Source organism: Candida metapsilosis (genome assembly GCF_017655625.1).
Source record: "Candida metapsilosis strain BP57 chromosome Unknown scaffold2, whole genome shotgun sequence".
Lineage (NCBI taxonomy): Eukaryota > Fungi > Ascomycota > Pichiomycetes > Serinales > Debaryomycetaceae > Lodderomyces > Lodderomyces metapsilosis.
Genome location: NW_027138160.1, coordinates 1,184,336 through 1,207,703, shown reverse-complemented (window position 1 = coordinate 1,207,703; position 23,368 = coordinate 1,184,336). Strand labels below are relative to the sequence as shown.

Genomic DNA, 23,368 nt, shown 5'->3' with positions numbered 1-23,368 from the left:
CTAGTTCCGAAGAGAACTAGAGAACATCGGGGTATTTAAATGAGCAAAATGGCCTCTTGTTTGGTAAAGCTTCAAGGAGCTTGAAATATTTTCTGAAATACACATCATCAAAAACCGGAATATGAGCGATATCAGATCTTACTGTAACGAAGAATTAGGTCCATTACCTACAAAAGCGCCAAGGTTGGCTAACCACGTGCTTGACTTGTTCTCCCTCAAGGGTAAAGTTGCATCTGTCACTGGTTCATCTGGAGGTATTGGGTGGGCCATAGCTGAAGCTTTTGCTCAAGCTGGTGCTGATGTTGCTATATGGTACAATTCTCACCCTGCTGAAAAGAAGGCTGAATACTTGCAAAAGACATATGGTGTCAAATCAAAAGCTTATAAATGCAACATTAGTGATCCAAACAGTGTTGAGGAAACTATATCTCAACAAGAGATAGATTTTGGAACCATTGATGTATTTGTTGCCAACGCGGGAGTCACTTGGACTGAAGGACCTGAGATCAATGTTGATAACTATGATGCTTGGAACAGAATCATAAACACTGACTTAAATGGAGTATACTACTGCGCTCATAACGTTGGTAAAATCTTTAAAAAGAATGGAAAAGGATCTTTGATTATAACGTCCTCTATATCTGGTATTATTGTCAATGTGCCTCAAATGCAAGCTCCATATAATACTGCAAAAGCTGCTTGTACTCATTTAACCAAGTCGTTGGCGGTAGAATGGGCCCCCTTTGCTAGAGTTAATTCCATATCTCCTGGATATATTGATACAGATATCACTGATTTTGCAAGCGAGGACTTGAAGGCAAAGTGGTGGCAATTGACACCATTGGGAAGAGAAGGGCTGACTCAAGAGTTGGTTGGCGCTTACTTGTATTTGGCGTCAAATGCATCCACTTACACCACTGGCGCTGATCTTATTATTGATGGTGGTTACACCTGTCCATAGAGTAAAGCATAGCATAAATAGCCAATTGAGAAAAAGAACAAGAAGATTCACAACAAAGTGTAGTGGACCAAAAATGCTCCCTTTTGACGTAATTCGTAGTCAAATAGGCTTCTACTATGACGAAGGCGTCGGCAGCTCTTGTACGTTTTAATATGGATTTACTGCATATTGCAATTTTGTGTTCTATAATTTGTTTTGCCGTGTTACAATTGCTATACCGAAAAGCACTTTTTTGTATTACGCAACACAAACCCGGACTCCGATCAACAAAAGCAAAACTATAAATACGTCAGCAACTGAACGAAATGTTTTTCATTCTTAATATAACTTTTTCACTTTTCACTTTTCAACACCATATTTTAATTCATTAATCAAACCATGAGCGATATCAAATCTTACTGTAACGAAGAATTAGGCCCATTGCCAACAAAAGCGCCCAGCTTAGCAAAGAATGTGCTTGACTTGTTTTCCCTCAAGGGTAAAGTTGCATCTGTCACTGGTTCATCAGGAGGTATTGGATGGGCCGTAGCTGAGGCTTTTGCTCAAGCTGGTGCTGATGTCGCTTTATGGTACAATTCTCATCCTATTGACGACAAAGCCGAGTACTTGCAAAAGACATATGGTGTTAAATCAAAAGCTTACAAATGTAACATCAGTGATCCAAGTAGTGTTGAACAAACTATCGACCAACAAGTGAATGATTTCGGAACAATTGACGTGTTTGTCGCTAACGCTGGTGTTCCATGGACTGAAGGTCCAGAAATCAATGTTGACAACTATGACGCATGGAACAAGATTATCAACCTTGATTTGAATGGTGTATACTACTGTGCACACAATGTCGGTAAGATTTTCAAAAAGAATGGTAAAGGTTCATTGATTATTACTTCATCCATGTCTGGAACTATAGTCAATGTGCCCCAATTGCAAGCTGCTTACAATGCCGCAAAAGCAGCTTGTACGCACTTGACTAAATCATTGGCTGTTGAATGGGCTCACTTCGCTAGAGTCAATGCTGTGTCTCCAGGTTATATTGCTACTGAAATTTCGGACTTTGTTGAAAAAGATATGAAGGCTAAATGGTGGCAATTGACACCATTGGGAAGAGAAGGATTGGCACAGGAATTGGTCGGTGCTTACTTGTACTTGGCTTCAAATGCATCAACTTATACTACTGGTGCTAATCTTGCCGTTGATGGTGGATACACATGCCCATAGATTAGAAATAGACTTTTTATTAAAATTGAATGTGAAACATCCTCTTGTATAATTGAACTAAAATATAACATCGTCTTCAGTCTCGGTCAACACATTGCTCTTGGCGTCTGCTTGGACATCCAAGTTTTCAACGTCTCTTTGAACGCCTGCATCATCAGTTGCTCCCTCAGCCTTGGCCAAGTCAACCTTTTCTTCAGCTTCAGCTGCCGCAGCTGCCTCTTGTTTCTTTTCCTGCACCTTCTTCAACCTATAAAACTCCTCTCTATCCAATTCGTCCAATTCAGAATTGATATATGCAATGGTATTTTCGGTTCTAGGGATAATGACATGCTCAATGGCATTAACTCTTCTGTTTGTAACTTTAATAACCTCATCTAATATAATGAATGCCGTTTGCAAAGAAGCCAACTCAACCAATGTCTCAACAGCCTTAGTGTAAACTTGTTTAGCTTTTTGAACTTGTTGGCCACCTCTGCCCAAACCAGTCAATTGGAAATCATTGATCTCCTCATTTATTGAGCTTTCAAAAGTAGGCAAGTAAACACCGGAAACGTTTTCTTGTTTAGCTTTAACTTGGAATCTTGCCTTATTGACTGATTCTTGTACTTGATATCCAATGTTATCACCAGTGGCGTACGACACTTCAGCTAAGGAGAATGCTGCAGTTTGCATCACTCTACCCATCTTGGTCTTTGCGTTATCAATTCGTTGTGTTATGTCTCTAAATCTTTTGGTCAATGCCTCTGACTTTCTCTTTAATAGAGAGTGACCTTGTTGAGCTCCTTTTAATTTACTCTTCATGGTACCCAACGTCATACGTGTGGGGAACACTTGCTCACGATTACCTGCTCCTGACATAATAAGCTGTTAGTGTTGGGTGTCGAATGTGATTGAGCTGATTGCAAAGTTTGGCGTGGAGAGTCGAGAGATTGTCGATAAAACGGGTTTCGTTCAACATACTTTTTTTCTTTTGCTTTTTTTTGCGACGATTGAAGCAGATACAATAAACTGAATTTACGATGATATAATGGTTGATATTGAGGAGATAGTCAAAGATGAAGACCTAGCGTATGAGACTGCACTTGCCAAAGACAACAAGGACATACAGACATGGGAATTGTATTTTGAGTCCAAGCTAAACGATCCATTTCCAGTAAAACTTTCCCTCATCTCAAGAGCCGTCAAGGCAGTTCCCGAATCAGAGGAACTATGGATCTACTACTTGAACTTGATTGATACAAACTATGAGCTAATGTTAGTGGATGAAGTGAAGGGCGTACTCGATCAATGTCTCACCACTCAATCGAAATCGCTAATCATTTGGTTAAAAATCTTTGAAATTTTGATAGAACATGCAATTGATCAAGTGACATATATACGACACAAGTTTAATCAATGTTTGCAAAGTATATCCGTGCAGGAACATTATAAAATTTGGGTTATCTTTATCAAATTTGGTGATGTTATCGGAGGACCCACTGGAGTTGAGATTTACTCACGACTAATGAAATTCATCAATCCTAGAGTCTTGAAAGGTGCGGAAGTTGCAACTCCTGATGAGCTAAATTTGACCATTTTGGACTTTATTGATAAATTTGCTGAACTTGGTGGCAATGAGCACGTTTTGAAGTTGTATGCAAAGATAGTTCAGTCGAATGAGTATACAAATTTGCCTAAATCACAAGTACAAATCCTATTTGAGTACTTGGACTTGCTAATAGAAAACTCGGTTAAAGAGAAGGAGTTTGAGCTACAGGTTAATAATGCAATGAAAAAGTATCCTGATCAAATTACAAACCTCCAATTGAAGTTGATTAGATTCTACAAATCAAAGAAAGGAGACTACATTGAAAAAGTCAGAGGAATCTATCAAACATCACTAAAAGATTGCAAGACAGTATACGACTTTGAAAAAGTGTACAATGAATTTACAAAATTTGAAGAGCAAGATATTCAATCGTACCTTGATTCTAATACCAACCCAAACACCACTGTATTATCGCAAAAATTGTCCACTTTAGAAAAACTTTTAAACGATAGGAAGTTGTTAATAAATGACTTGCAACTACGTCTCGACATAAATAATGTTGACTATTGGTTTAATCGATTCGATATTTACCAAACTCAACTACCCACGCTCATTCAAACCATTGCCAATGCCATTAAATCAATAAACCCATTGAAGATACCTCGCACTTGTCAACACAAGCTATATGAAATATGGATCAAATATGCTCAAATATACTCTTCTTCATCTGATTTCAAAACTGCCGATTTTATATATGGCAAATCTGTTCAGTCTCAATACCCACACCCAAATGAACTAGCGGAACTTTACATCAACTGGAGTGAAATGAGACTAGGCAATGATTATTTCAAAGAACTGGATGCAATTGAAGTCCTTGAAGATATCTTGTATCGAGAAACTGGAAACGATGTTGAAATCAACTATTCAGATTCATCAATACCGGTACAAAAACGAATTCGGAAACTGATTCAACTTTGGGATTTTTATCTTGATTTAGTGGAATCATTTATAGAATCCGCTGACGATGTAATCTACATTGGTAAAATCTGTGATGCGTATGAAACTTTGATCAAGTTGAAAATCGCTACACCAAAGAAATTGTTGAAATATGCGGCATTTTTGGAAAAATGGGGGTATATTGAAAAATCCCTAAGTATTTATGAACGGTGTTTGCATATATTCAAAGATGAAGCTATTATATTGGAGATTTGGAAGGTTTATATAACCAAGTTGAAGTATATTAATCATAACGAGAGAAGAAAAGATATTGAGGAACGGTATGCTGAGGTGGTGAGGTATAGAGGTAAATAGAGAAGATAATGAATGAGTATGTGGGTAAAGCGTAAAACTAAAGTGATAAATGGTTGCCAAAAAAAAAAAAAAAGAAAGCAAATTCATCGTCTGATTCATTCGAAAAAGTTCCTCATCTAAACTACTTCTTCTTATCATTAACCCACTGCAAATACATCAACCCACCCAGCACCCCAAGCACAACCAAAAATCCAACCCCCAAACACCAACTAAACAAAATATTACCCACAATCTCAATCAAATCAAAAACAACCGCCGCCAACAAAATCACAAGATACACAACTAGTCCCATGCCCAACGTACCAGCCATTCGGACAGGCAATTCGCCCAATCCCAACATCAATGCTGAACTGAGCAACAAAATCGCCGCGGTTACTATACAGTAAATGATTTTGGGCTCATGGGAAACTTGTGGGTTGATTTGAATGTCTTTTCTTCTGGGTTTGGGATCAGATTTACCTTTGGGTTGGAGGGATTGGGACTGGTCTTGCATTTCAATGTCGTTCCATTTTGATTTCAACGTGGCGGTTGATGTCGTTGATGATGGTGCTAATGGTGGTGGCATTGGTGGTGCTTTGGTGGGATAGGTGACATTGTTTGACATTATTACTATTAATAAGCTTTTAATTAGAAGAATGTCCACAGGGAAAAGAGAAAACTGGGTCCTTTATAAGTACTTGCTATTCATATCATGTCCCATCAAATGATTATTTCTTGTTCTTTACCTTTTTTTTCACTTTAATTTGGTTGCGAAAAAAAAAGAAAAAAGAAGGAAAAAGAAAGAATAAGATACACCAAAATTTGCCCTATTTCCAGCTCTTGTCGTTACACAAATATAATTGTTTCACGGAGATTAAAGTCCGAATGGCAAAACAGTATTACTTCACGGATTACAGAGATCCGAGTTAGGAGATGAGATGAGATGAGATGAGATGAGATGAGATGAGATGAGATGAGATGGTGTATTCAGAATAATATAAATAGGGTCAGATTCTGCCTATACTTGTATATAGTTTATATAGATTTTTTACTAGTGATAACTTTAATAGTGAATAATACATAATAGTTTAACACAAAATACATTACATACATATACTGTCACTCACAACACAAACACATATATACACACTACATCTCAAGGTTAAGTTAAATACGACATACAATAATCGCTATTTAACTATAGCTCTTTTTTTTTTTTTTTTAATTTAGGTAACAATAAACAATGCATTTGATATCTCAGGACGTTAATCACCCGTCTTTATCTCCAGTATCAAGAATTAAAGAAGCAAACAGCGGCATTACTCGTGACAATATTAAGCGTCTTGTGTACCGCGCAAAGCTCAATTTTTTAAAAAATATCCCAGATAGTTTAGTGGCTAGAATTACCGTTTGTCGCATGGTAGACCAGGGTTCAATTCCCTGTCTGGGAGCACTTTTTTTTGGCAACTTTCTCTGGGAAACTTCTTTCAATCAACTCTCATAGATCTATCACTCTTCTATTGCATGCTATACACGTTTTATCGAATTGAAAAGAGAACAAGAAGTAATAACATTAAACGAAAGTACAAAAACAATAACTAAACCTCATAAACCTTGAAAAGCCCAGCTCCAATAAATAAACCATTCATCATATTCTATAATTAAACCACATGTATTTATTCATCCATACCCCTCTCTATCCAAAATGATGAGATGACCACCTTGCGACAAACTTTTCCACATTTAATCTTTGATCAGAACAATTGTTGATTCTGATTGATTTGTCCAGTTTACTCAACTCACTATACGAATTCCAACCAATATGGAAATCAAGGAAAATAGTCTTGATAAACAGTTTAATCAATTTTTGATTATTCTTCAATTTGGTTTTTGTCGATTGGGAATTGATAATGAGTAACGTTAACAATTTGGTGACAATTTCAATACTTGCTGATGCTGGAGAAACCAAATGGGATGGACAACTTTCTTGACTGTCATCGCTTCTAATTGGCTCAAATTTACCTTGTTCAACAATTGGAGTTGATGGTGCAGATAATGATAATGGCAATGCATCATTAAATTGAAGCATCAACTTGAATGTGTCGTGGAATGTTAACTCACTTGTTTCCCCTGAAGGTGGTTTATAACTGCTGATAAATTCACGATTGAAAATCTCTTGATTAATCAATTCCAATAAACAGTATATGTCAATGACTGATTGATCAGGGAAAATGGTTAATATGATAGGAATGGTTGAGTGATCCTTTTCTGATAAACCTGTCTCACTCATACTTTTAATGTACAAAAGATGAATGAAGTTGGTTTTAAATTGACTCATATCAACTCCTGAATTGGCAATCAATGGCTTTGATAAAACTGAATCCATGATCTTGTTAAATTCACGATTTTTACTTTGTTTCATCACTTCAGTCAATCCTTGCAACTTTTGATCAAATAATTCAAACAGGTTACGAATTGTATGAATCGAATCCTGTGATGAATAGTTGTTTGACAATATCTTGATCAAGAATTGGAATGTGAGGTTTGAAGGAACATTGCAATCCCAAGCTAATTTTCTCAAGTGATTCTTTTCGCTGGTGAACTTTTTGTTAAAGTGCTTGGTGTCCAAGTCCATCAATGTGCCTAGCGTTTTGACCCATTGTTGTTGATGAAGAAGCGCTGATTGGACAGTTTTAATCCTTAAATCATGTTGAGTCTTTACTAGACTTTCAAACAGACTCAAACTATTGGTGAATTCACGATTATGTTTGTTTTTGTCGGTTGTTGATTTTGGTGGCAAATTAATTGGTCTAGTTTGATCGAGAAAGTTTAACTTTTCCGGTGATATCAAATGCAAGTCTTCCAATGATGATTGCGATTTGATAAATGATGGTAATTTATACATCAAATTTTGTTCTCTAGTCATTTTCATTAATTTGGACACTGAAGCACTTTTATGAGAATAGAAATCGGAAATATTGGCAGTGATTTCTGAATCATCATCAAAAGTCGATTCATCTTCCTCAATTATGCTATCATCATTGTTGGTGTTGAGTGTTGGTAAATGGGATGTGCTGCTTAATTTGCCTGGTAAGGGACATGGTCTAATATTATACTTGTCATTATCATCACCAACCAAATCATTTCTTGATAGTATAGTGATTGTGCTCGAGGAAGCTGAATTTGATCTTGACTTTGATGTGCCAAGTGTAGTAGTGCTTCCCTTTTGTAATGAATATAATTCATTGTTTTTAATCACAGGAACATTGAAAATCAAGTTATCCAAATCGTTTGACAATATTTCCTCATCATCATCATTTTCTTCATACTTTTTCTTTCTCAACATTTGACGTTCTTTGCTTTCTTGGAAACTTAAAAATTTCGATTTAGTACGATGCAAAGTTGGTACCGTGGTAACTGATTTTGAACGCTCTGTTTTAGGTGGGGGTTTCGGTACTGGAAAAGATTTCGATACATTTGTTGTGGACGCTGCTTTCAAAACTTGTGGTTTGAAATTGGATGGAGTTTTGGTTAAAGATGATGTAGATTCATTGTCCACCAATGAAACTTTAGATTCGAAATCAGTCGTTGAGGTTGAAGTCATTGAGCTTAACCTGGAGTCGCCTACTTGAGACCCACGGCTATGCTGTGATCGAGAAGTACTTGAAGTGATTGCTGAGCTTGAGCTAGCGACTGGTGCATCAAATTGTGATGATACAATCAGTGAACGATCTTCAAAAGAAGACGACGAGGAATGAGCAGACACTACTGACTCTTGAGACAATCTTCTTCTATAATTTGGTGGAACTGATGAAATGGATGCCGAAGAAGGAAGTGGTGGTTGACTTTTGTTCAAGTTTAGTGATGATTTCGAGTTAATCTTTTGTATGTAGTAGTCACCTGGTCTTTTCGGTATATTTGAAACAGAAGTACTGTGTTCGTTCAATGTGGGCAACGAGGTTCGTGAAGCAACTCTTTTCGGAGTGACACAGCCACCACCACTACCACTTTTTTTAGTTGGTGGTGGTGGTACCGATGGACAAGACAGTTTTCTTGAATTGAGTGATACATCATACAAGTTCTGACTATTTATTGAAACATTAGACATGATTGATAAGTTAGCGAATGTGTGAAGTTGAGTAAAAAGTGGTTAAAAGCAAAAAGAATTTTGGTTGTCTAGAATTTCTTGCAACCAAGATTTTGAAACTGAAGCTAGAAGCAGGAGCAAACGACGATGGGTTAGCTATTAGAGCAATATTGGAGGTATATATGATCCTATCTGGGTAATGGCTATGACTCAACTAGGGTAATGGTAGAATACAATAGTGGTTCGTCTTTGGGTAGAGTGATTTTGACGGATTGTGTGATGTGTATCCTTGTAGGAAAAAAAAAGCGAGTGTATAGTAGTTGAGTTTCGAGACAAAGTGTTTCGTTTGTAAGCTGCTGCTGCTGTAGTAGTCTGTTGGTGGTATTGCTTCAGACGATCTCCTTGGTTAGTTGCTGTTGCTGTAGTTGCTGTTACTGTTTGGTGTAGTTGCTGTTTGGTGTTTTTAATTGATTTCGTTTGGTTGTAAAGATCTGAAATCTTTCTTTCTCTTTATTTTTTATTTTTTATTTGAGAAATGGTAAAAAAAAAAAAAAGATTTCGTTTATTATTATTATTTTTGTCTGTGTCTGTTTGTGTGTGTGTGTGTGTCTTATTGTTTTTGTTTTGCTGTAGTACTGCATATAAATTAGTTTGTATTTGCTAGTCTTTGTTTACCAAATGGAGGTAGTGTACTGATATACTACAAATTCAAAAGACTTAAAATAGAAATACACGTGACATTACTTAAGTTGAGTTATCAAAACGTATGGTATCCACTGTTCTGTCCTTAGTTTATTTTTGCTATTTCCTTCTTTCAGTAAAGAGAAGTATGTCATGGAATGATTCTTTAATGTAATATTGCTGGCTGGTTTCACATTCCATTTGCAGTAGTAGTACAATGACTTCGTATTTAACTCATAGTACATACATTGTTTTTGAGAGATTTGATTAAAGCAATTGAGAAGAAACTCCTTTTAATTCTTTGTTTTCTATCTTTGTCTCTATTGTTTTGTATAGTTCTCTTGCTACAACGTGCCTCGGCTTAAAAAGTTTTTGTAATTGTCGGCGGGATACTAAAAATAGCACAAACCGAATCTCATTTGTAAAACTCAAGGGGGTTCAAGGAAGATGAAGAGCTTAAGCTTGTAAATCGCCATGTTTGCTTACAGGTTATTCTATCTGATACGCACAGAGAAGTAGACAAAAATGTAAAACAGATGCGGTCTATATTTCTGGTAGTCTCGGCCGAACCTTCTGTTGTGTAGATGCCGAATTTTTTCATTGCAGTAGCTCCCGCCGCCACTCTCTTTTGTAACTCCAAGTCACAAAGTCTCGAGGAAACACCATTTACAGAAACTGAAAGCAACTTGTAGCAATTAGCACAAAACTCAAAAAAAAAAAAATATAACTAACGTGTATTCTACTGTATGCCTTTACTTTTTTAAAAGCCAAGAGAAAATCAGATAATGTTCTATTAATATTATCAATTTGATAAGAAGAAGCAGCAATGAGATTAAGGGGAAGTGAGTTAACTGACCATTATGGCTTAGCTTTTGTTCAAAGTATTCAATTAGCCTTTTACCTTTTCTAAATCTACAAGAGTCGTGTACAAAGTACAACTTTCTTTTTGTTTACCTTTTTTTTTTCGAAAGGAGGTGTTACTGCATATAAACAGTTTCTTTTTAATTTTGTGTGAGTAATTTCCGATTTAGTAACAGCTATTACTACTTTTAGATCACTATTACTATCTCCGACACATCAAAATCTTAAACCCCGTGTCGCTGGAAGAACTAATCTTCTGTACAACCAACCAAGCAACTGATCCATCTTAGAAGAAGAGACATCTTGAATAGACTTGCAGTGAGATGATAATGATGAAAATAGAAACCAATTATGTAATTATCCCTTCCCCCTTCCCCCCTTACTTTCCATATTGTGCTTATTCGAAGGTCTTGGCATTTGCAGAACGTTCTCGTTTTGGTCCTTCTAATTCCAATATAGCTTACATAATTAATCATCAACTTGGAAACTCAAATGCAGAAACCTCCATACTTTCATCATTCTTGTGAACACTTGAACCCCATTTGTTTTCACAATGTGATTGTCATCAACGCGAAATCTCTTCAACGAAAAAGTATAGAGAATCTTGCATTGCACTAGACGTTGAACACAAACGCAGATGACAATACTAGTCATACCTTATACACCTGCTTGTACGTCTTCTTTCCCTTGAGTTTGTGAATTTTTACCCTTGGCACATTAAGCTAAAAACAGTATAATAATCAAAACAAACTCTCTAACACAGCCAAAGAAATACGTCTTTATTCAATTGGTTTGTTCGATTTGGATGCAAAGTCTACTTACTCAGGAACAATAAAAAAAAATAAAACAACACACAGACACGTAAAATTTTTATTCTCTTTCTATTCTTTTAAAACAATAAATGAATACACGTTGATTTTCATGAGATTGTGTTTCAAAGTATTGAGGTCTAGACCCCCTAGTTCTCTAGTTGGTCTGCCACACCTTCACCCGCCCCCCCTTTAATTATTTTCACTCTTTAAACGGCTGAATACCTATATCAAATTTAAGAAACTGCAAAATTATTTTAAAATACCACGCGACGCGTTGCTTTCAGATATCCTAGCTGAAAAGTTTCAGAGGAGTAGGAATCACTCATATCAATTTAGGCAATTCAACCTGAGATGATAGAATAGAGAAGAGGAGAACTTTACAATTAAATACAACAAAGTTTTAACTACTCTTTTAGAAAATACTGAGATACTAGGAATCTCTATATAAGCACACTGCATGGACTTGAAAAGTACACATTTACCATTCAAGAGTAGAACTCCTTTTGGTTTTAGATGACTAAGTCCCCCTGCTTCAGTTTTCAGACTGAAATGGAACGACGAACCTCATACGAGTACAATCATCGACTAATAACAAGCAAGTCAGATTCGACATGAATAAGTTAAAGTGTCCAGCTGGGTTGTCAAATATATATCGAGTCAATCAATTTGACTCGATACATTAAACAAACCCATTAAACCATCCCTCTCCTCCTCCAACTGTAATTTTATAAAACACCAATCGAATATTCGATTGGTGATTACCTTTAAAGGAGGAGTGGTTCTCTGGTTGGCTAAGATCCTTGGTAAATTCTGGAACAGCAGATCAGCTTCAATTGTTTGAAATTTGTGTCTTCTTATAACGGGTGATTGGTTTGAAACATTGAAGTATATTGGGATTATGATAAAATTGAGGATCAAAGGACAATTATTCAGATGGCTGAAAGACATATATATATGTGTATTAGTTTTTTTTAATTTTTTACTTATAATGATTTTAAAGTTTCCTATATCACCAATAGAAGGAAACTTCTAAAATTACCACTGACTTGACCACACATAAAGGAGAAACAATTTTAGAGTACCAGAGAGATGTAATAAAGGAGACAGTTCTCTGATATATTCCTCTATGTATAACTCCTCCTAAAACTTTAAATAAATCGCTGTGCATTCTAGAGAGACCCTTTCGGAACTTTCCAGTACTTACTCAAAACCTTGAACTAGTACAGAGTCAGACTCACTAAAAACACTTTCTGTAAAATAGTCTATAATACACAATACATAAATATATATATATATATATATATATCTACAAAAATGTCTACTCCCCATGCTCAATCCACTCAGTCGTACTCATTTGCGATAATCTACTCAATGCACGAGCAAATGCAAATCGTTCTTCATCATTAGCAAACATATTTGCCTTTTTCGCAATCGATTTATCAAATCCATGCTTAGTAACCAACTCATCGTCTTCAAACGTTTCTTCAACTCCTTTATCCTTTTGTCGTTTATACAATTGATAGTTGCCCTCAGCTAGATCTTCTGGTTCAACAAATAAATCCTTGAATGGAGCAGCACAAGTGACAGCCAATCGACCATGGGAATCATAAACTGCATCTAAAAATGTAATGAATCGACGTACTTCATTTCTGGCATCGATACTGAGGTATGGGATATCGGTAATAATGAATGAATGAAACAGTTCTGCTAATGTTAGGTAATCACCAGCTGATCTTGGAGTGCCACATAATTCGAAAAATGTAAATTGGGCAACATTGGGTGGTGAACATAATGGAATAGGGATTTTTCTCCCCCATACTTCTAAATCATAATCAGTTAACTGGTCTTGACAAGTGGTGTTGCCATCGTTAAAATACTCATACCATTGATCAATATGCTTGGTACAGTTGGCACGATTAACTTTCGAATCCCATTTCACCCCAGGTTTAGGTGAATAGTACACTGAACTAACTGGTTTAGGAACTTTTCTATAATCAGTAGGTGAATTCAAATAAATGACTCGACATTTATGTTTAATCAATTGAATACAAGGGATGAAACTAACACGTTGAATACCATTCAAGTATAAATCATCAGGGGCTCGATTACTAGTGGCAAATAACACAACTCCATATTGGGGCGACAACAACATCATTAGCAACCGACGCAACAACATGGCATCGGCAACATCAGTCACTTGAAACTCATCAAAACATAAAACAGTTGAATCACGAGCAATTTCCGCGGCCAAGATCGGAATCACATCAATATCATCGTGTTCTTCACCAGTACTCAGTTTTGAACTATACTTCATCTTCAATTGATGCGTACGCTTGTGTAAATTTTGCATAAATTGATGGAAATGTACTCGTTTCTTGTTCAAATGAGATGGCACAGTCTTGTAAAATAAATCCATCAACATGGTTTTACCACATCCAACATCTCCATAAAGATAAATACCCTTGACTCCACTAGAATCATTGGCGAAATCATAATCAGAAACGCCAGTTGAGCTTGAGCTACCGCTGCCTCCATTGCGACCGAAAAACGATGAAAATGTCTTGAGGAGGGAAAACTTTGGTTTCAAGTCATCATATGTTGGTATTTCGACATTTGGTGGGTGATATTCATTCAACAGTGCATGCAATTGAGATAATGAAGCGATGATTTTATGTTGGTATGGGTCGTCTCGTAATTTCCCTTGGTCTACTCGTCTTGTATATAGTTCTAGTGGGGTTTGGAAATGACGATGGCTGGTTGTGAATGCTCTTTGAGAGATGCAAAATGGCGTAGGTAGTAATGTTGTTGGTAATTTTGTGGGGATTCTTGATAGTATCATTGTTGTTGAATGTGTTAAATTGTCTAGATGCTTTCTCTATATGAATGGGTTGTGATACATTTGAGTAGTGTAGTAAATGGGAATAGGAATAGGTAAGTTTGGTATTCTCTAGTCTAAGGTGTACTTTTCTTTTATGCCTTTGGTAAAGGTTTCATAATATTTTTCTTTTTAATTTCTGACGCAATGTGGTTGGTGAGATTTTTTTCTATGCAGAGCAACAAAACATCCATCAAGAACGAAAAAGACATAAACCAATTCAACCGCCTCTCTTAGATCACCTTGCCGTTAATCATGTCGAAATCAGTAACACCAGCAACAACCACATCAGCAGACATCCACGCGCTACTGGAAATAACCACCAAACCACATTCATTCAAACAAAACCCCAATAGGAAACCAGTTGGAAACAGACGCTATAAACCGAGTCGACAATTAATATCAGATGAAATTAAGCGGATACAACTGATGGAAAACCTACCTGTGGACAATCCCACTTACTTATCAGTCACTGCTCCACCTAGCTTGTTGCCCAAGAAACATTATTGTGATATTACTGGATTAGAAGGCAAGTACAAGAACCCAGCTAATCAATTACGGTTCCATAATGTGGAGATTTATCAAGAGGTTATTAAGAATATGCATCCTGGTGTTGATCAAGCGTATTTGGAGTTACGAGGAGCCAACGTTGTGCTAAAGTAAGGGAAATATATACACATATATATATACTATCTTATAGTTTATACAAAATCATCAACTAGCTTCTTTACACCTTGATCAAACTTAGGTGAATTCAACAAGTCTTCTTCATTCTCATTCTCATTGTCTTGCTTATCTTGTTGTCCATTAATAAGACCAAAATTCCTAAATGGATTACAAACAACCCTTAGATACAATTTATAAACCGATGTGATAAACTTGTACAAGTTATCCTGATTTATCGTAACACTTTGATCCATCCCCACAATAATCTTTAACCCATTGTTTGACTCGTATCCGTAAACAATAACTTGATCTTGAATGAATAAAAGCAAAACTCCATTGGGATTCTGTTGTTGTTGTTGCTCACGTAGGGATAATGAGGTAGGCGATGAGAAGATATCTAGGGCCATGTGGCTGAAGAAGTTGAATTTGAGGAACTTGTTGATTGTTGATGTAGATTGGACTGATTGGTGTTGTTGTTCATCTGAGTTATGCTCTTTGGGGTGGTCTTGATCTAGTTCTGGGATGAATGATTGGATGTAGAGTGGTTTATCAGTTCGTGATATTAAGGATACAAATTGGATGGGGTTCTTGCGTGTTGAAGCCATGTATGTATGCAATTGATGAGGGGTATGAGTTAGAACTGTAGAGTCTGTCTTTTGGTGGTTTGGTTTCAATGTGTTTAAAAAATTTGTGTATTAGTTTGTCGCGACAAAGACAAAATTACGACAATAAGATATTGAGAAATGAAGTACCACCACATATCAGTTATAGAGAGGACTTGTCACGATTATGTAGCAGTACAAAAGAGGATGAAGGTTCTTACCATCAGCTCCAAAGACAAGGAGTTCTAACAACAAATGAGTTTACCTCCATGGACGGATGTGTCTTTGGACATCGCCCAGTTCCCTTCGATTTCTATTTTACGGGAAGTTGTTAGTACTGGAATGCCCCAGCAGTGCGCGTGTTGAGATACAATGTGTTATATAAATAGAGCTTATATCCATGGCGCAGTGCCGCCACCTCCACCGCCTTTCAAGGTAAATTCATGCAGCATAAAAATCTGTCCAAATATGAACTATAATACGCTTCCATAGGCTGCCAATTCTCTCTTTTACTACCCATTGTAGAGCCTGATCTGCTCGTGATCCTTTCATACTGGGCATTCAAAGCTTACAGTATTCGATCTCAGTCAGATGTTACGCGCGATGCGTCTGTTATTTATTTTTTTTATTTTGTACGCATACTGCTACGCCTTTTTGTGTGTCTTCCGATGTTTTCCCAGCATTTCCGCTCTAAGGAACGACGAGATGCATATTATGAAAGTCTTTCTTTCCACTAGCCTTCCGAAAAAGAACAAAACATTGCATCTCGATACAAAAAAATTTTTAGGTGGAAATTTAGCGTTTTCAAAGTAATGATGTATTTTACGAAAACATTGGTGATTAGTAAATTTTCAGGTACACACGTGACCACAGCCACATTCTCCCCAAAGGGGAAAATGAGAGACATGTACTACTCTCTTCATTACAAGGCACACTGAATCACAATGGGTTTTTTTTGTTCATGGAGATAACAAAAGAGAGGGTGTGAAAAAAACAATAAAAAAAAAAATAAATACACACAAAGGGTTATACAAAACTTAAACGCCGGAAAACAAGGCTGTGAGACAAAATTTTTTTGCCTCAACTTTCCTATACGCCAAGAGAGCAAAAGGAGGTAACAGTCGAACTAACTCTATCATAAGAGAGAGAGACTAATGAGCTTACGATGTTTTGTTTCAATATATAGAAATTTAAAATCTTCAGTTATAATCTCTTTGTATAAGAAAAAACGGGAAAAGAATTTTGTTGCTTTGTTCATCCCTTTTAAAGTTCAACAAAATTTAAATTTACATAAGCAATACAATAATACATAAAACTCACTCAAAATCAAACATCAACAAAAAAAGTTTCATATATTATTACTTCTTTTTCTTCTTTAACTTTTAATTTTTAAGTATATACCACTCGCTCGCTGCTTCTTCATCAGACCATGGCTATATTCAGAGGTAAATCAACCAAGAAAACCCCACAAGATGGTAACATAGATGTCAAAATCACCCATGAGGATGAAGAACACTACAAATTACACACAGCCAACGTCCATGATCCCATCTTGACTGCAGTCAACGAAGCTCAACCTTTTGAACAAGCTGCTCAAAGAGACACCAGAAGACCATCATATTTATCTAATGATTCGGCTGATTTGAAGGATATATTTGGCCAGCCAATTAGACAAACTGATATGTCAAACCCTACTAGAAACAGGAACGAAAGACCCTTGGATACTATACGTGGGTTTGAATATGCAATCACTGGTGATGTTAGTTACAGAGATCAATTGGAAAGTGGTCGTTTGGGGTGGGGGTTCCATGAAGATTTCCCTTATTATAACTTGAATGGAGAACAAGATGATGGTGTGGGACAGATGGGAGGAAGTGGAAGTGGAAGGCCAGTGATTAATTTCGATGATCAGCCGGTTTATCAGGCACAGAATTATAGTGCTAGTTCTTTACAGAATGATGGTGGTAAAAAGAAGAAAAAGAGAGGTTTGTTTGGAAGAAAGAAGAAGTAGGTTGCTCAAAGAGTGTAACTTCGCACACCACCACCACCACCACCACCACCCCCTTGTTTAGTTCATTTTATAGCTGTTTTGTTTGAATGTTTTATTGATTTGGTACAAATGCATGTAGAGAGAGAGAGAGAGAGGGCTTCCGTGACTTCCGTCTGTCTTTTTTTATCATATCCCTGTATTTTTACTCTTTCTCTATACAAAATTTTTATAAAGGTTTCATAATCTCATCATACAACATTTTCTTCAACTCTTCTATAGTCAACTCATCTTTTCTCTTGTCAAAATCAAAGAAATCTTCAGGAATCTTTTCACTAACAGGCTCATCATTTGGATCATGATACAATTGTAAATATGGATGTTTCAAAGCATCTTCCATAGTGATTCGTTTAGCTGGGTTGAAAATCAATAATTTTTCCAATAAATCCAACGCTAGTGGATTTATGGGAGCATTATTTACATTCTTGAACAATTCAGCAAAGGGAATCTTTTTACAAAATGGTAATGATCGAATATATTCTCTTGCTCTTTTTGACTTGATATTGTAATAATCTTCCATATTTGGAGTACCCAAAACTTCCATAATTAACCACAATTGATTATGATAATCTCTTCCTGGAAACAATGGTCTTCCACTCAACATCTCTGCCAATATGCACCCTACTGACCATACATCTATCGCAGTGGTGTATTCCTGAAAAGTCAACATGATTTCTGGAGCTCTATACCATCGAGTAGCAACGTATTCCGTCATGAACCCGAAATTATCCTCCAGGGAAGCAATGCTTCTAGCAAGACCAAAATCACATATTTTCAAATCACAATTGGAATTAAGTAATAAATTCAGTGGTTTCAAATCTCGATGCAAGACATTTGCTGAATGCATGGCTTTCAAAGCTCGTAATGTTTGATAAGTGAAATATTGTATATGATCATCAGTTAAAGTTTGTGTACGTATTACTCGATGTAAATCAGTCTCCATCAATTCTTGAATCAAGTAAATTTCATTGAAATGAGCATAATCATATGGTCGTTGTATAGCAAGTATGGAAATGATATTTTCATGATTAAAATGTTTTAAAAGTTTAAGTTCACGTAATGTTCTTAAACACAACATTGATCTTTCAAATGGCTCGATTTTCTTGATGGCTACTTTCTGTTGTGATGGTTTATGTATGGCGGAACATACGATACCATAAGCTCCTTCACCAACAATTTCCAAGATCTGATAGTGGTCGGAAACGTTGAAGGACACTTGTCTCTGTGGAGTCTCTGGTGCCTGCTGTTGTTGTTGTTGTTGTTGCATCTGCTGTTGTTGTTGCTGCTGCTGTATTTGAGCCTGATGGTGTTGCTGTGGATGCTGTTCAACGCTCATTTTCTTGTAAAACTAGTGATCAATTTTATCGATGTGTTTGAAAAAAAAGAACGCTTGATTGCTGTAAGATATACTCTGATTGATAACTTCTTAATTGATGAAAAGCTGATCCTGAGTTTCTTTCTATCACTTTTTAAACCAGTTGAGATCAAAGAGAAAGAATGAAAAAGGAAAACCTGTCTTCTACAAGAGATTTGTTATTCTTCTCTTTTTTTAGAAATTGAAGTTTGTTTTGTTGTTATAAAAAAAAAAAAGAAATTATTACATGTTATTTTCACTTTTGTGTGATTGTTCAACACGAAGCCTATTTGGCGCTTAACTTACAACTACAACCACAACATTCCACAAGAAAAAAGAATAAAGGTGAAAACCACAAAAAGACAAGACTATTGTTGTTGTTGTTGTAGCAATGTGCTGTCACAAGAATCCCCCCCCAATCAGCCCTGCTAAGGAGTGTTGAACTTTGAATTACGTGGACACTTTGTTTTCCTTCTTATTATAAGAAAGAATACTTTTTTTTACTTTATTTTTTTTGGTGGTGGTATCAAATGTTTCAGATTACCAAATTCAGGTTTTAAATGCTGATCTGGCAAAAAAAGTTTAAAATATAATAATAACTAATACATAATAAAACCTTTTCAAAATCAGACAGACTTTGTATAAGGGACAGACTTTTGCGAGGGGATCAGAAAAAAATACAGTTCTACTTGATTGTGTCAGTTTACGTATAACCTTATGGCTCTCACATTTGGCGCTAATGGAGTATTAAAGCTTTACACTTCGTCCCACATGGTTGCCAAAAAAATACACGAACAGCATATATATCCTGTCAAAAATATAAAATTAAAAGTAACCTGTTATTTAGTGGTTTACGTTTGTGTACCTCAAAGTTTCTTTCTTTTAAGGTTATGAGTGTGTATGTAGACCAATGTTTTAGTTGAGAATGTAAGGTTTACTTTTTCCTGTGATGATGATGATGTAGAAGGATATACACACGTTGTGAGTATATGTGTACTTTTTGCATACTTTGGTTTGTACTACAAAAAAAGGGAAGGAGTGTTGAGTAATTTTAAGGTACCAGAAACCTCTATATGCAGTGCTACTAGTTATTATTATTACACAAGACGCGTGGTGGTGGTTACTATATTGTTATTGATATTTACCCCCTTTTTTTTTGATACTATTGATTGATTGATTGACTGTAAAAGGTTTACTTAATCATATTAATTAATACCGCTATCAACATTCATGCCAAGCCACGGTCCGCAAAGTAAACTCAACGATTTTGACATAATAAAAACTACATAGCTTAATTTATCCTAACCTCAAGACTACTGTTACTACTGTTACTACTGTTACTACTGTTACTACTGTTACTACTGTTACTACTGTTACTACTGTTACTACTGTTACTACTGTTACTACTTCTGTTACCAAATACACCCACCATCTCTTGAATGGAATATTGTCTACATTTCTATTGTGTACACAATAGAGCAGCCGTTTTGCAACTATTATGATGCAAAATTTAAAACCAGTCAACCATCAAATTTGAAGAAGAAAGCACTAAACTTGTAGTCATGAAAGCTACCTTCCAGGCGAATCATGTGCCCGTCTTTTCAACGCTTTCCTTTTGTTGACTTTTGCTCCTATGATTGGAGGGTGCAAATTCGGGTGCTAGAGGAAGCAGAAAAAAAAAAAAGAACAACAATTACACACAAGTACCGGCGTTCACTGATCAATCAGTATCCCCCCCCATAGGCTACATACAGCCTCACCTAAGGTTTGAATACACTAATTTTGTTGAGTTCAGTATTTTCAAGTTCACTAGGAGGTGACTTGGTAGCGTTGGCCAGATGCTATTTATCCAACTTTCCTGCACTCCATAAATGAATTGATCATCTCACACCAATTGCTTCGGAACAGTACAACAATCACTACATGGTCTGTATGTCCCCTCTTTGATCGATGTAAAGGATACTGCGACCATTTACCCAGGCCCCGCACAGAAACCTAGGTGTAACGTATAAGATCCCTTACTGACCCGCTACACCCCACAACAACAAACCCGTAGCTGCTTCACCATGGGTGGCAAATCATCAATTCTAGAACGTTATCCACCGAGCATTATTGAGCTAATTCTTTCTTTCGTGGGTTATGAAGGAATAAAGCATTTACTTAGGCAAACCCACCATTCATTTTTGCATCAAATTCCCAACTTCAAGTATGCATTAAATCGCTACTTAGAGAGACACCGACAGTTTCAATACAATAACAAGACGATTTGGCCGTCAAAGTTGCAACAGTATGAGAATGAAAATCCAAATTCAAGTTTTCTCTTTATCGAGAGCATGAATGAGTTTGCTGTGTTGTTTGAGTACTGTGCATGTGAGAACTTGAATGCAATTTTAACCATCAGTTTTGAAATAGTTTACCTGGCTGATTTTGCCAACCTAAAAACTTTGATTGGTATGCTTGAAGCTGATAGTGGACATGCCAAATTAAACTTGGAATTGCGTTTCAATCGACAGTTGCTTTCCTCGTACCAGTATCATTTGAATCGGTTTTTTGACAGTTTGCAGCACGTAAATAACCACCTTCATTCAATCGTTCTTCGAAATTGTGAGGACATGTTTCAATTGGATTTAAACAAGTACCCGAATCTTTGCAACCTTTGGCTTGAAAATTGCAACAACACGCAGATTCTCAATTTGAAAACCCTGAAACTAATGATGTTGGTAGTTAGACCCAGTATAGAGAGGAAATATATACTGGTTGACTTGCTGAAGTTGCCAAATACAATTCGCAAGCTACACATTGAGGAGAAGCGTTTCACATGTGCCTTTCGCATTGACAGATACTGGAGGTACTCACGCATACCGCAAATTATAACTATGGACGATGTTAGAGATACCCTTACAATTGAACCGAAATCCTACCGCTTTGTCGGAGCAAAATTGAAGTGTACCACCTCCAACAAGAAAGCAGAAGCAAAAGCATTGGTCCTGCTGTTGAAGGAGTTCATGAGTACTCATAATTCCCAATTGGCTAGCTTATCTATGGACTCTGAGGTTGCAAAAGTTATCGCTCAAGAGGGGATAAATCCAGATTTTGAGCTCATTTGCTCCACCATAAAAGACTCAATAGTGCAACGACATCTATTGTCACCTAACTCGCGACTTGTGAAGTTGGTGCTTGAAAAGGTTCTTAACCCCACAGAACTAATGAGCCTGATACCCATCGGTATCGAACACTTGGATTTGGGAAGCTCTTTAAAGGGAGTTACTGATTTAGTACCAAAATTCGACAGATTTGAGCATTTGAGATTCCTTACATTGACTCATCTTTCTGTTGAAAATATCGAATCTCAACTCGCGTTGCCAAACTCATTAGAAATTTTAAGTATTAAAAACACAATGTTCAGCATCGCTAGCCGGTACAGGTTTCCACCTAAAATGGTTGAATTGCGGTTGGAAGAATGCCAAATCAAAGAATTTTTCACTCCATGCATATCGCCAAACTTGAAATGGTTGTATTTGGGAAGGAACATGATTCGTAATGTTTATTTGAAAAGAAATTACGATAACGAAGAGTTACAAATTGAAACTTTAGACTTGAACAACAATTGGCTTTCCGCTTTGAACGGTCTTAGTCTTCCAAAGCTGCTTAAGATTTTGAATTGTGATTGCTGTCCACTAGGAAGTACCACATATATTGATATTTCCCAATCGATCGAAGATGCTAGTCTTGCACATTGTGGACTCACGCGAACCACTCACATCATTGCATCTGATTCCAATTTGAAGGCTATTGATTTATCTAAGAATCACTTGCTGAATGGAAGGGACAACTTATTTCTCCCAACGTCAATTCGATCGATAAAATTGACGATGAATATGTTCAAAAGTATACCAAAAACGTTTTGCCGGTTGCCAAATTTACAAATATTGGATATGAGTATCAACCCTTTGAAAGAAGCAAGGTGTAAATTTGACTCGAGCAGTCTTGAAGTTTTATGTCTTAACAATACAATGATTTCTGAAATGAAATTGTCATTTCCTAAAAATACAACTACACAGTTGAAGCAGATTGACTTACACCATAATTTGTTGACGAAGGTAAGTTTGGCAAGTCTTGGCCACAACCCTGGACAAAACACCAGACATGATAACTTGTATGAGTTGAATTTGAGCTTGAGCCAAATATCAGAAGAAAATATACAGGATTTGAAGCGGGAATTACCGCCATCGGTGCAACGCTTTTGGGCTACTGATCGAGTTGCACTTGGGTCTAGAATCTATAAGTCGAGGTGCTATATACGGAACTTGATGAGAGGAAGCGAGGTGGTGGAGATGAGTATACACATAGGGTAGATTACTACATGAGAATATGGTTTCACTCTAA

General features: G+C 36.6%; 12 protein-coding genes across 12 annotated transcripts; 6 read left to right on the top strand and 6 right to left on the bottom strand. All coding sequences in view use genetic code 12, as the record gives it.

Annotated features, from left to right (window-relative positions):
* Positions 1-121: 121 nt before the first annotated feature.
* Positions 122-961, top strand: I9W82_002013 (SDR family oxidoreductase; the record flags this gene model as incomplete). Its single annotated transcript, XM_067690823.1, has 1 exon — positions 122-961. The coding sequence occupies one exon, from the start codon at positions 122-124 to the stop codon at positions 959-961; it is 840 nt and encodes a 279-aa protein (XP_067549249.1).
* Positions 962-1,339: 378 nt separating this feature from the next.
* I9W82_002012 (SDR family oxidoreductase) lies at positions 1,340-2,179 on the top strand (the record flags this gene model as incomplete). The annotated part of the gene is made up of 1 exon (XM_067690822.1): positions 1,340-2,179. The coding sequence occupies one exon, from the start codon at positions 1,340-1,342 to the stop codon at positions 2,177-2,179; it is 840 nt and encodes a 279-aa protein (XP_067549248.1).
* A 57-nt stretch (positions 2,180-2,236) lies between these two features.
* VMA8 (H(+)-transporting V1 sector ATPase subunit D) lies at positions 2,237-3,037 on the bottom strand (the record flags this gene model as incomplete). The annotated part of the gene is made up of 1 exon (XM_067690821.1): positions 2,237-3,037. The coding sequence occupies one exon, from the start codon at positions 3,035-3,037 to the stop codon at positions 2,237-2,239; it is 801 nt and encodes a 266-aa protein (XP_067549247.1).
* A 169-nt stretch (positions 3,038-3,206) lies between these two features.
* I9W82_002010 (mRNA splicing protein) lies at positions 3,207-5,018 on the top strand (the record flags this gene model as incomplete). Its single annotated transcript, XM_067690820.1, has 1 exon — positions 3,207-5,018. One exon carries the CDS (start codon positions 3,207-3,209, stop codon positions 5,016-5,018), a length of 1,812 nt encoding a protein of 603 aa, XP_067549246.1.
* A 121-nt stretch (positions 5,019-5,139) lies between these two features.
* On the bottom strand, positions 5,140-5,622 carry I9W82_002009 (uncharacterized protein; the record flags this gene model as incomplete). Its single annotated transcript, XM_067690818.1, has 1 exon — positions 5,140-5,622. One exon carries the CDS (start codon positions 5,620-5,622, stop codon positions 5,140-5,142), a length of 483 nt encoding a protein of 160 aa, XP_067549245.1.
* A 1,071-nt stretch (positions 5,623-6,693) lies between these two features.
* Positions 6,694-9,105, bottom strand: I9W82_002008 (uncharacterized protein; the record flags this gene model as incomplete). The annotated part of the gene is made up of 1 exon (XM_067690817.1): positions 6,694-9,105. The coding sequence occupies one exon, from the start codon at positions 9,103-9,105 to the stop codon at positions 6,694-6,696; it is 2,412 nt and encodes an 803-aa protein (XP_067549244.1).
* A 3,651-nt stretch (positions 9,106-12,756) lies between these two features.
* I9W82_002007 (uncharacterized protein) lies at positions 12,757-14,277 on the bottom strand (the record flags this gene model as incomplete). Its single annotated transcript, XM_067690816.1, has 1 exon — positions 12,757-14,277. The coding sequence occupies one exon, from the start codon at positions 14,275-14,277 to the stop codon at positions 12,757-12,759; it is 1,521 nt and encodes a 506-aa protein (XP_067549243.1).
* Positions 14,278-14,568: 291 nt separating this feature from the next.
* Positions 14,569-14,976, top strand: I9W82_002006 (uncharacterized protein; the record flags this gene model as incomplete). The annotated part of the gene is made up of 1 exon (XM_067690815.1): positions 14,569-14,976. One exon carries the CDS (start codon positions 14,569-14,571, stop codon positions 14,974-14,976), a length of 408 nt encoding a protein of 135 aa, XP_067549242.1.
* Positions 14,977-15,014: 38 nt separating this feature from the next.
* On the bottom strand, positions 15,015-15,584 carry I9W82_002005 (uncharacterized protein; the record flags this gene model as incomplete). Its single annotated transcript, XM_067690814.1, has 1 exon — positions 15,015-15,584. The coding sequence occupies one exon, from the start codon at positions 15,582-15,584 to the stop codon at positions 15,015-15,017; it is 570 nt and encodes a 189-aa protein (XP_067549241.1).
* A 1,426-nt stretch (positions 15,585-17,010) lies between these two features.
* I9W82_002004 (uncharacterized protein) lies at positions 17,011-17,592 on the top strand (the record flags this gene model as incomplete). The annotated part of the gene is made up of 1 exon (XM_067690813.1): positions 17,011-17,592. The coding sequence occupies one exon, from the start codon at positions 17,011-17,013 to the stop codon at positions 17,590-17,592; it is 582 nt and encodes a 193-aa protein (XP_067549240.1).
* Positions 17,593-17,797: 205 nt separating this feature from the next.
* On the bottom strand, positions 17,798-18,964 carry CEK1 (mitogen-activated serine/threonine-protein kinase; the record flags this gene model as incomplete). Its single annotated transcript, XM_067690812.1, has 1 exon — positions 17,798-18,964. One exon carries the CDS (start codon positions 18,962-18,964, stop codon positions 17,798-17,800), a length of 1,167 nt encoding a protein of 388 aa, XP_067549239.1.
* Positions 18,965-21,048: 2,084 nt separating this feature from the next.
* Positions 21,049-23,337, top strand: I9W82_002002 (leucine-rich repeat domain-containing protein; the record flags this gene model as incomplete). The annotated part of the gene is made up of 1 exon (XM_067690811.1): positions 21,049-23,337. One exon carries the CDS (start codon positions 21,049-21,051, stop codon positions 23,335-23,337), a length of 2,289 nt encoding a protein of 762 aa, XP_067549238.1.
* Positions 23,338-23,368: the final 31 nt, after the last annotated feature.